General features: G+C 33.6%; 1 protein-coding gene across 3 annotated transcripts in view; it reads right to left on the bottom strand.

Annotated features, from left to right (window-relative positions):
- U2SURP (U2 snRNP associated SURP domain containing) overlaps positions 1 to 13,021 on the bottom strand; it is a 52,132-nt gene that overhangs the window by 13,365 nt on the left and 25,746 nt on the right. For all 3 annotated transcript variants that reach the window (XM_082624706.1, XM_082624705.1, XM_082624704.1), the window contains exons 11-22: positions 12,753 to 12,918; positions 12,360 to 12,571; positions 11,376 to 11,419; positions 8,190 to 8,294; positions 7,042 to 7,112; positions 6,799 to 6,958; positions 5,306 to 5,468; positions 4,811 to 4,890; positions 3,798 to 3,885; positions 2,654 to 2,776; positions 1,424 to 1,580; positions 490 to 585 (exon numbers count right to left, since the gene is read on the bottom strand). In XM_082624706.1, coding sequence (XP_082480832.1) covers positions 490 to 585; positions 1,424 to 1,580; positions 2,654 to 2,776; positions 3,798 to 3,885; positions 4,811 to 4,890; positions 5,306 to 5,468; positions 6,799 to 6,958; positions 7,042 to 7,112; positions 8,190 to 8,294; positions 11,376 to 11,419; positions 12,360 to 12,571; positions 12,753 to 12,918 — 1,465 coding nt within the window. The remainder of the gene's footprint in view (positions 1 to 489; positions 586 to 1,423; positions 1,581 to 2,653; positions 2,777 to 3,797; positions 3,886 to 4,810; positions 4,891 to 5,305; positions 5,469 to 6,798; positions 6,959 to 7,041; positions 7,113 to 8,189; positions 8,295 to 11,375; positions 11,420 to 12,359; positions 12,572 to 12,752; positions 12,919 to 13,021) is intronic.

The raw sequence follows: 13,021 nt of genomic DNA, 5'->3' as shown, positions 1-13,021 counted from the left end.
GTCATCCTTATTTCTATGCTAGATGGTAAGATTTCATTAGAACCTACAAATACTAAATTAACAATTACAGATTATAAGCACTAGGATACATGTCCAAGCAAGTATGAAAGGCAGGTCTAAACTGCATCTAAGAAGTCAAGCATTATAAGAGAGACAAAGCTTTGGTTTTTCTGAAACTGACCTCTAAGTAAATTTCCAAACAGGTACAGCTTCCCATCTACATTTTCTACTGAAATGGCTTAACCTAAAAGGTTTTTAGAGATTTCCCTGATTACTCTTGAAGCATCCAAACTGAATGATCTAAGAAAATTTAAACAGCAGCCACAATGAAAACTTAGCCACTAGACATAAAATATGACAACACTGGGTCTTAAGGTTGAAACATGTTATAAAATACAAAAGGAAAATGTACACACACACAACAATGATTTGGTAAAATTTTAAGTACTCAATTTTTTAAAGCTTTGTATTTATTGTATTTTTACTTACCCTGTGCTTCCAATTCAGATTCATCTACAGCTTCCCATTTTGATGGGGCAACCTTAAATATAGGCTCATTCTTCTTTGAGTCTTCAGTCGCATCCACTATTGAAGAAAGATGAGCCATTAACTCTGACTACTAGAGGATGACTTAAGGAGCTCATGAGTATTCACTTATTATTAAAAAGTAAAATTACATAAGGTCACACATGGATTAATAATGCTAGTGTCAAGGACAAGGATTATGACTAATCCAACTCTCTGCACCTGAGGTCCAATTTTTAAATATAAGTATAAATATAATTTATATATATACATATGCATATATGTGTGTGTGTGTGTACACACACACACACACACACACACACACACACATATACCCAGAACAGAGGTGGTTATTGCAAGCAAATGGAGAAGCTGAGGAAGTAAAAGAAACTTTAGTACCTTTATCTAATTATTGTTTAAACTGCAGAATTCATATATTATTCAATATTTTAACATATAATCCAAATGTACTAAAGATTATGTATACTTCCTATTTCCAAAAATGATTTCAGGCAACTAGGAAAACTGAATCTATAAGTTAGGAAAAATAATAAAAATAGAACTGATAAAACCAAGCACCCGGGATTATGCATACAACTGAACACAGGATTTTGCCTATAGTTTCCTAACAATTAAGACAGGAAAAACCTGCTAATATTGTAAGAGGCTGACTGTCCCAACAAATAAATGTGACCAGAAAGGAAACCTTTTTCTTGGCACAAATGTATTACTGGGTTGTTCCATTCTGAAAAGTCAGAAATAAAAGACAAAAAAAGTTAATGACTGACAACCTTACTGAGAAATTATAACCTTTTCCCATATCAGCATGTGTGGAAATTAAAGAGGCTTGGAATCAAACTTATTAGCTAGATTTAATGAGTTTGAAGTTTGAACTTACAAGGTACTCCATCAAGATCATCATCAAGGCTCTTTATAGGGACTCCATCAAGGTCATCAATGGGAGTAGCATCAATAGGAATTCCATCCACATCTTCTAGAGGTGCACCATCAAGCTCTTCCTCAATGGGGGCACCATCAAGGTCATCTGGCACATCCTATAAAAACACATACTACTGTAACATTTTCTTTTGCTTGCTAAAGTCATATTGCTAAAAGATTAACTTGCAATCCAGTATAAACCAACTAACATTCCCAGGTACAATGTGAGGAGATAATAAGAATATATTTTTATCATCCAGCTGACAAAGACGCATTCATCTGTGCAATATTTATCAAATAGTTACCAAGTACTTAATTATGCCAGGTACCATGGGAGGCACTGAGGATACAATGATGGGCAAAAACGAGCCTTGGTCCCCTAGTCCCTCCTGTCATAGAGCTTTAGTACAACTAGGGGGTGGGGGGGGACAGGGGGGCAGAGAAGGAGCCAGGCAATCAGATAATCACAACAATATACGATGACTGCTGTAACAAAGAGGTGCAGTGTGTTATCAGAATGTGTACTAAGTAGGTTCCGCCTAAAGAGGTCTGAGAAGGCTCAATGAATTTATGCCTCAAACTGAGATCTGAAGTGTCTCAGATAAAGAAGAGATGTTCCGGAAAGAGGAAAGAACATGTACAAAGGTCTATGGTAGGAGGGCATATATTTAAAGAAACTGAAACGAGGACCATGTGGTTGGAGCAGTGAAAGTGAAAATATGATAGCTGGATTAGGATGGTAGAAATGAAGATGATGGATTTAAGAACTATTGAGGAGGTTTAAAAAAAAAAAAACCAGAATGGTGATGAATACAATCTGCAACCACTGTGGTGTATCTTTTCAGGTACCTGTTTACTTACACAGCTATCTTTAGTTTAACAAAATGAAATCATGCTACATACATTGCTCTATTACTTGCTTTTTTTCTACTAATATACTATAAAGCCTTTCATGTCATCAAATAAAAAGTCACCAATTTTCACATAAGGACACAAAACAGAAAATTCCTGTCACATATAATTTCAAGTCCTGGGCTCCAGCAACCCCAGCAACAAAAATCCACTGTTTAGTGGTAAACAGTAGGCATTTTCCACAAAGAAATGTTACTCACATCTGTAACATATCATACCTCCACAGCATTCCAGAAATAAATCTTAAGATAATCGGACAAATACACTGAATACCTACCTCTGTCTCCTTTTCTTCAATAATATTTACAAGTCCTAAGAAAATATTTTGTAGTTTGATCAAAAACGGTTCTGGATAAATTGCCCAATCTTCCCATGCTCTAAAGCAGGTCATTACCCGTTGCTAACAGGAAAAAGACAATGAATTATCATTTAGGGCAATAACTATCCAACGTCATCTCATGATAATGACCATCACAATTTGCTAAATTTTCCTTTAAACCAATATTCTTTTTAAAGTTTAAGGGAAATAACTATTCATCATTACAATATTTTTTTAAAAAATCAATATTACCTCCCCATTAAAAGAGGAAAGAAACTAAGAATAAATGTAATAAAAAAGAAACAGTAACTGTTTGCTCTCAGTCACCTAAGATCAAGGTCCCATACCACTGGTGGTACACATGAGGCCACATTCTGGGAAACACTAGCTTAGAAACTTATGAAAGCTGGATATCAAGGTAGCCCACGTTTTGATCTGAAGTCCTTTATGGTCTGATGAAGTACTTCCTGATTCTGGCTAACAATTCTCTCTGTCCCCTCCTTAAACTTTTCTATAATCTCTGTCTTATGGTCAAAATTTAAGGTCAAAAAAAATTTTAATGGAGTTGTTTGTCTGAATCCCCTAAATGGTGGGGTCATTGGGCATCTTCCCAAGCTAAAAATTTCCTTAATGAGTATTCTTCCCATGAAAGTGTATCTATTTTTTCAACTATAAGTAAGGTATTCTGTTTGGCTTTTCTTAACATTGGTCTACAGCTTGCGTGTTAATAAAAAATTAATAACTGAATATACTTTCAACATGAATAACTATATTCCTAATCCAGCCAAATAATATATGCCACTACAAAGCAAGTGATCTTCTGAGTGTTTTCTGTGAAAAGACCAATATTTAAAACGTTTAAATAAAATCCTTAAAACTAAAACAGACACCCAACAAAACACTAGACGTATTTTAAAATTTCAGGCTTTTTCTGATACTGAAAGTAAAATGGCAGTAAATTTTAAAACAATAATTTCTGAAACATCTAAGTTATGTCTTACACTTACTTAATTAACATACTCTTTTAGCCCTCCAATGTGCTTCCCGGCGCCCACTTCCCATTTAAAACACTAGGGCAAAAATACCCAAACAATAAACGTACCTTAAAGTTTTCAGACTGTAAATGGCCTTGAATTGTACGATAGGTAGCATTGAGGTCTGAAAATATCTGACACAACTTTGTTTCAAAACTGAAATTCAAATAATATGCTTTTTACAATAGAATGTGTTTAAAAATCCTTATCTACTTCAACATGCTAGCCAATGAAAACCACTCTGGACTTTTAATTTTATAAATAAATTAATCAAGTAAATCTTTAAAAATAAGAATTAGGTGTTTAAACTCTAAAACTTTAACTCCTATTATTCTGAATTTTTCTTCAGCAAAATCACACGAAGAGCCTTAAGAACTAGTTCCCTTAATTAACAAGGAACTTTTACATCTAGGATACCTTGAGCCATCTAGTCCAACCTCTTTGTTTTATAAAATAGGAAACAGAAAAGGTAAGTGACCTGTCCAAGGCAAAAGAAGAAATAGCAGAGCTAAGATTAGGGCCCAAACCTCCAAATTTCCTTTCAGAGCCAGTTCCTAAAGAAAAGCTTCCCTAATTCATAAAATAAACACCAAAAAAGAAATGTGGGGAACTGAGGAAGAGTTGTATATCAATATACAGCAACATAATTACCTATTGCCTAGGAAAACATTAACAATGAACTACAACCAATACAATGATGATCAGAGAACACTGATTCTATAAATAGTTAATGCTCCTTTGTTTTCTTCCTTTGTTGGCCACTATTTCTAGTGTTTCAGCTTATTTATTACACAAGTGGCTAAATACACAATAGGAATAAAGTGATTTTTAACTCTTATTTGTTCTTTTATTGATAGTTAATCAAGAAACTGATAGAAAAACTTTCAAAAGATTATAATAATTTAGCTTAAAGTGGTTTACTTCCATGAATACAATCCAATTTTTAGAATATTCAACAAACTATGAAGAAATTCAAATTATTTCTTATTATTGAGGGTATTATCAAAACTATCCTCTGTTCTGAGCTCCTTACCCTTAAATATTTTAGTTCAGGCATGTCAACTTACATCACTATACTTACAATTTTCTATAATAGGAAGCATTGGCAACTTTGGCTGAAGAGTTGTACAAAACATCAGAAACCAAATATAATCTGGCAATCTAGAATACCAAAAGATAGCATAAAATGGATTAAAAATAAAAACCAACAGCAAAAAACGTATCTAAAAAAATTTCCATATTGAAATGTTTTGAATCAACAGCATAAGGCCAATGTTTAGCCATAATTTAATAATCCTAACTAATGAGAAGAGTTTTAAGAAATTAGGTATCACCACAACCATGACTCTGGCGTGGATAAAAGTTGTAACTCATTTACATTTCAATCTGCTGATAATTTGTGTGTTAGTAACTAAGATAAGTTTCCCAGGCAGAAGGAAAATGAAACTGTACGAGAAAGATTTCTTCAGTCAACTTCTTCATTCAAAAAGGAAACCAATTTCAATTCAAACAGAAGTCAACTTTTACCTCTCCTTTACTTAACTAAATGTTCCATTAGGAGAAATTATTCCCATACCTTTTTGGGAAGGGGTGTCTTTAAGATGGACAATGACTCGGTAATGCAATCCACTATTTCTTCAGCAGCTTCAGCATTATTAAGACAGAAAACCATTGCATCTCCAATATCATTTTTCCTTGGAGTTAACCCCCGCAGAATTTCTTCTAATTTGTCCCTCTGTCTGAATACGAATTTTTTAACTTATAAGTATTTATAAATACAAATATCAAATGCCATTATAGCTTCTGTTTGCAAGTTAATTTCTTTAAAACCCACTCAGATAAAACTCTGAAGACTAAATTGTGTTAAGTCTGATTTGTGTTACGTATTCCAAATATGTTACATTTTTTTAAAGAATTTATACGGGGAAGAAAACTATCCTGGGAACTAATAAATTATTTTAGTGACTTTTAGTTTACAAGTTAAGTAAATTTAAAATTATAGGCATTTTTTCAAGAGTCTTCGTGAATGTCCCACTCCTATTATCCTATTACACTGAAGAAGAACCTTCATGGTCTTCACTCTCCTTTGAAGGAAGTTTGTTACTTTAGCACTTCTGGATAGGATTAGGACAGGCTATAAAGCAAGGGTTGACAAACTTTTTCTGTAAAGGATCACAGAGTGAATATTTTAGGCTTTGAAAGTCATACAGTCTCTGTCACAGTTACTCGGCTTTGCTGCTATAACACCAAAGCAACCACAGACTACATGTAAAGGGATGGGTATGGCTGTGTTCAAATAAAACTTTATTTACAAAAACAGGAGGTAGCCAGATTTAGCCTATGGGCTGAGTATGCAGATCCCTGGGCAAAAGTAATGATGAACATAACATCTTCAGAAGCAAATATACTCTCAAATGCTATAGTTCTCTATCAGCAATGCTCTCACAAACAATGCATCAATGCAACTAGCATTAAGATTTATTGACAGGAAGTATATAATCCTATAAGCTAAAAATTATTTTGGCCTTTTTTTCCCCTTCAGGTATACAGAATTTCCTCTAAACATTTCAATAGTTTAATTTGTTTTTGCTTCTTAAACCAGGTTAACTGCCCTGAAGCAGTGCTGACTGAGCACTAATAATAACATGTTTCTATGGTGGCCGCACACGGCACTTCATGGGCAGCTTTGCAGTCACCCATTTGACTTCACTAAGCCATAAAATAACTTTACCTCTTTACGTTGCATTCAAAGAGGCAAGAGTTCTAAGGGCCATGAAATAATTTCTATAAGAATATAAAGTATTCCACTGCTAGAGTACCATCACTTAAGAGATCATCAATAATTTTTGTCAGTAGGAAGAGGTCAAGTTGAGTAGGACACGCACTTATAATACTTGCCAAGATTTTTTAAATTACAATGCATATGTTAAGAGATGTTACTATTTTAAACAATCACCAATTTTAAAAACCATTTTATTTTAGGGTTAACACATCTTATTAAGACCATCAATTGAAGTGACCATTAAAGCAACTTTTCTGAATATAAAACAAGAAAGGTAAAAATCTTACTCTTCCTTAAGTGCTCCCTTTTTACTAGGCTCCTCTACAAAAGCTTCTGTTTCCTGCTCTTCTGACATCCCATGCAGATATGGATTTAACGGTGGTGGCCTCCAAAAAGATCCATTTTTGAACATACGAAAATCTTCCGTCCGCCACTTAGTTGGAGAATCTCCCTAGTTAAGTGTCCAGAATGTTATTAGAAAGATCTAATAATACCTCAGAGTCAAAATTAAACAAAGTAGTTGATTATACTTGCCTGCAGAATAGAATAAAGCTTCCACCTATAGTAAACATGGGCTGGTGTCTGGTTTTCAAATAAGAATCTAAAACAAAAACAAACAAAAAATTAAACATTGGATTCTTTAATGGAGAACTATCTTCAAGTAAATATGAACAAATGAGAAACATTATTTGTCTATTTACTTCTAAATAAAACCAAAAGCAAAGATCCCCGAAAGAAATCCTCACCCACTGCCATCTACCCACTTCCTCACCCCAACCCCAGACTGCCTTTGTGACTGACACTAATACTCAGAAGGTATGTATGCATCTTGCTGAGTCTTACAATCAGTTTTATTGAACACTGTGTCAGGTACTGTGTCTGGCAATGGAGAGGTCTTCCCAAGATATAATTTCAAAAGCAGTGGTTTTTAAATGACTTAAGTAAATTGCAAATGAAGTGTTAGATATAACTATTAAGAAGATAAGTAGTTTCTTATAAACCTCATTTATTCTACCATATTTTGCTTATGAAAGACTCTTTCATTGAAAAACACAATGAAAAATATTTTCCTCCTAGAGAATGCTAAAAACAAAGCTATTTAATTAATCAAACCATGGAAATCACTGGAAAATTGACACAGGCACATTCTAGTCTAATTATTAAAACTGCCTTCTCACCCCATTACGAAAATAACCTCATACTTTTAGGACTTTTTTCTTTGAGTATTTTTAACTCCAAAAAATAATTTTAAAGTATTTTTAAAAATGCACATCTGAGGATAAACAAAATGTGGTATATACATGCAATGGAATATTACTCAGCCTTAAAAGGTAAGGAAATTCTGACACATGCTACACCAAGGATGAACCTTGAAGACATTAAGCTAAGTGAAATAAGCCAGTCTCAAAAGCACAAATAAGGTATGACTCCACTTAGATGAGGTACCTAGGGTAATCAAATTCACAGCCAGTAGAATGGTGGTTGCCAGGGGCTGAGGGACCAAAGGGATGGGGAGTTACTGTTTAAGGGGTACAGAGTTTCAGTTATGGAAAATGTGAAAAGTTACGGTGACGGTTGCACAACATGAATGTACTTAATGCCACTGAACTGTACATATAGAAATGGTAAGTTGTATGTTACATGTAAATGTTATTACCACAATAAAAAAAATGCACACCTGAACATAGGATTGTTGATCTCTCTGTTCATGATCATAGCTTCAAACATTGGCCCTTCACGTACAACAAACTCTATCATTCGATGTATCAGGGCGAGCAAATTCCTACAACAACAACACAGTTAAAGAAAATGGATTCAGACCTACCACTAAATAAAACTACACTTGACCTAAGTCACTATAGTTGTGCAGAAACAGATTATCCTGCTGACTAATACAGAATTGCATAGCAAGACAGTAACCTGGAGCGTACGTTAATACCGTGTGCATTAAGAGGGAGTGGGGCAATGGGGGTAGGGGAGGGGGAGGGGAGGGGAAAGGAAGGGAGGGTGGGAAACCACAACACAGCTTCACAGTAATAAAGATTTCCATTTCTAAATACCACTTAATTTTACTTTCCAAATGCAAAACATTAAATTATGAATCACAACTAACTGGAAAGCTGCAAATATATAAAATCAGTAACTTAAAGCTTACATGTTATCATAACCATGTAAAAACTTACACACTATCTCAGTTTTAAAACATTCCTAAACCAAGCACTTTTGTAGTGATATTGAAATGTTATAGACATGACTATAATTTATAAAAATGCACAACTATTAACAAGTTTAAGGTCTGATTTAATAATAATAATAAAGAAAATCCATCCAACTCCTGTGCTTTTCTGGTACACATATAGCAGATGGAGTTTTTACTGAATCTGACCTTTAATGAGGCAACATCCCTTTGGACCACACTTCAAACTAGTTCACATAGTTCATGACATGTATAATTCTGCCTGTGTGTTCTGAATCAGTAAAGCAATTATATTGCCAAAGCCTTAAACGAATGGAGTCCTGTTTCCAAAATATTCCAAAATAAGGGACATGGTGATATGCCCTTCCCATTTTTCATAACAATTACTTCCCAATATTTAAGCCAAAAATAAAGATATGTAACTCTTTAGTTGTCATTTTGTTGACTGGGCTTATACAAAGTCTTTATTTTTAAAATTTGATACCTTATTAGGCTCCAAACACAATTTTAGACATTGATTACAGTGTCAGGCAAAAATGATTCAGCTTATGATAGCTACTTCTGATTTCTCATTTCACCAGTCTCCACCATATAGAGTTGGCAAATAACAAATGGGAAAAGCAAAAGGATATTGGCTCTTGGTACAAGGCACACACTAAATTACACCTTTAGCATTCCCAGCTCAAATTAAGTTCATATAACTGCTAGAATATAAATAAATATATAGTCATAGAATAAGACATTGTTTTTGCTCTATAAAGCCCTGCTTCAGAGTACATGAACAGTAAAATAATTTATCTCATGCTGATTATAATTATTTTCTCAGTTCTCAAACAAACCTACTTAAGTGGACACTAAAATCTCTACATAGTGAAAAAACGAATTTTTTTGACCTCCTAAAAGAGGTCAAAGAAAAATATGAAGGTTTAATAAATCTTTAACAGAGGGAAAACTATATATTAAAATTATTAATTCAACCTCAAACTGTTAAAACAAAAACCCAAAAGTATCAATTTTACATCTAAAAATTCTTTCACAGGAGTATTAATTGGTCTGCAAATATGCAGTTCTTGATATCCAAATGAGAACGTATTCTCAACATCCATATGGTTAATGACATTGTTTTAAAAGAAGGGAGATATGGTATTGATTCAGTCCCAAAACTCCCACTGGTATATGTCAAATTAAAGGGAAATTTTATGTATCATAATATATAAAATCAATGACTAGGTGGACAAATACTACACATCCAGAAACTTGTATGAATTAAGTCAAAAGCAACTTGACTTGCCTATTAAAGGTAGATGAAACATGATTTAGCATGTTTAAAACAAAGGATTCATTGTAATGGTGAGTCAAGACTTTACAGCAAAATGTATACTCAAAATTTTGTTTAGAAATAAGCTGAGCCACATGTAAAGCTAATACTGGATATATGCTTTTTAAGTGCTGCCAATATACTACTTTCCTGTGAGTGCTTTACCAGTGGAAAAAAAACCCACTATAGTTTTAAACAGGCTTGTAACTGATATATCTATTTTTAGAAAATTTAAAGTTTAAAAGAAGTTTTAAAATGTTTCATGATTATTTAAAATCAAAATCTGACAATTAGTTGTTGCTAACTTAAATTCAAGATTCTTAAAGAACTGTAATCACTCTTTTTTCCTTAAGGATTATGTGCTTATTTTTAAAAAGGTGACTTTTCTATCAGAATGAAACAGTGTAGTACAAAAAGATGATATAATTTAAAGTGCATTATTTTATTTTAAAATGGTAATTATCTTATTCTGGGCAACAACAACAAAAATTGTCTCTCAGTTATAATAAAACCACATTTATTGGAGTCGATCGTACCAATGTCTGGTCAAAAACTGTATACTTTCCCAATCCATCCCATGATGTTTTCCTGGTCCCCCGCTGCCGCAGACAGTTCAGCTGGTGTTGCTCACCAAGGCCAATGTCAAAGAGAATTTGGTATTCTTTTGTGTTCATTTATTATTCAACCAGTGTTGTGTTCTTGTGTTTGGGAAAAGGCTTAGCTTGACTGAGCAAGAGCATACCTACAGCATGAATTCTTCTGCTTTAACATTATGTTGAAAAAGAAAAAAAGGAAGAAAGGAAAATAAAAGAACTCCAAACACCTTTGTTATCATGAAAAAAGTTTCTAGTTATGGTCAGTGTTCACAAGAATAATAGAAATTCCTTCTTAAAATCATTTAGGAAAAATAAAGCTATGCTTTCAGTAAGGAAAACTCAAACTAAGCTTGCATATTAAACACAGACAATTCAGAAACCAAGAAAAAAAATAACAGATTGGGTCAAAATGTAACATTATCTAAAATTTAAGATACATTTAAAACACCTATTTTCCCATCCCAATAGTCTAATGTTATTAGACTAACAACTCCAGATTAAATCTATTAAACACATTCTAACTACTAAAGCTACAAAATACCCTACATTGGTAACAATAAAACAAAAACGATAATGACATAAAATTGCAAAGTATACTAAAGTTAGTTAAATTTCACATATCCCCCCCAAAAAGTACTGGGAAGGAACCATTGCTCAGTCAAGATACTACCTTTTCCTCAACACCATTTTTTTTTAATTCAGAAGGGGATATTGTCTATATTTAGATCAGTAATAATAAAGAAAAACATGTACCTTTCTGTTGGGATAACCACTTTGACTATGGCTTGCGACAGAGTCTGTATATGAAGTCACATCAGATAATAAACATAGAATATGTGAGTATTGTTAACAAGTAACAAGCAAAAATATACATATGCATTGAAAATACTACACATCTAATCACAAGTTTTGCAGGCAATCACTGCATTTGAAGTAATTATACACTAAGCAATTACATAAATGCAAATGGATGTGTTCAGTGAACAGTAAACGTTCACCAAATGCAAAGAATCAGAACATTCCTGCCAGAATGCACATCAATGCACTGAAATAGGTACTACACTGAGAATTATCAGATAAAGATTTTAATTTGTGAAATCATTAACTGTTTGCCTCTGACCATACAGTTTGCTACTTTGTTCCCAAGCCTTTAAAACCAGCCCTGTCATTTTAAGTGTAATTAATTCATAATAGAACCAACAAATTCTTATAACTTGAAATTAAGTTGGTTTTATGTTTAATAAAAAGAAAATATTCACCCTTTGCTTTTACTAGAGTAGCCAACTTTTTAAAAACCATATATGCTCTCAAATATTCTAATACTTTAGATCTTGAAAACGAAGTTATTAGCTAGCTGCCATCCAAACAATTTAACTATTTAGGAGTCTCTAACTGAAAAGGCACTTAACCAAATACAAAGTATCACTTTCTCAAAACAAAGTAAATTTAGATACTACACTTAAGCAAACCTGGATACAACAGTGGACAAAGGAAAAAAAAAAAAACTTAATAAGTGGTCAAAAAAGGAATGATAGCCACAAATAAAAATATGACCTAGTATCCCAATACAGGGTTTCCATGGGCTAAGGCAGGGAACACATCTAAGTTATTTCATTTTCTTTAAGAGTTGCCAAACAGAATTACACACACACTTTCTATAAATTGTTGAAAAGAAATACTACCACAGATTTAGTATTTACAAATTAGATGCGGCCCTATGTACATTTTTTAAATTACCTTCTCAAAATCCTCCTTGTTTTTAGGTGGTGGTAACATGGGAGCATTGGGGTTTTTTAACCGCTCTCTAGGCTGCGCATTAAAAGGCAGTCCTGACGGAGGTGGGGGAAGCGTATGTTCCATCATGGAAGGCGGAATGTATATTGGATGTGGAGGAATAGGCACAGCTTTACCCCAACCTAACTTCATTTCAAAAGACATAATCATCTTTCCTAAAAGAAAGAAAAGAAAAGTCACCCTGGTAACTCTCAAAAGAAAATAAGGGCTCTCTTGTGATTTTAATTAATTTTCATGTTTAACCTTTACCTTTCTGGTCCATTTTTCCCCTCGAGTTTTTATAAATACTTTTCAAAACCAAAGCAATATCTGAGTTCTACAGATGGGCTTCCTTACCATTTAAGTTTTTTAAAGCTCTTTCAGCATCTCTTCTATTCATAAAGGCCACAAAGCCACAATTTCTCTCTCTTGCCCTTTCTTCATCAGTTCTGGGCCACATAATTTTCACGCTGGCCAGGGGCCCAAATCTTCCAAACTCCTGGCACAACATTTCTTCATTCATCTATTAAAAGGCGTAAGATATTTTTGGTAAGCAAAGAGGAAAGAAAAAAGAACTCTGTGCAGCACAGAGCAGTTTTTGCAAAATGAGAAGAGACCTATCAATG

Source organism: Mesoplodon mirus (assembly GCF_964341445.2).
Source record: "Mesoplodon mirus genome assembly, chromosome: 6".
Classification (NCBI taxonomy): Eukaryota; Metazoa; Chordata; class Mammalia; order Artiodactyla; family Ziphiidae; genus Mesoplodon; species Mesoplodon mirus.
Note: the sequence above shows the minus strand (reverse complement) of the source record. Positions and strands in the feature narration are given on the sequence as shown.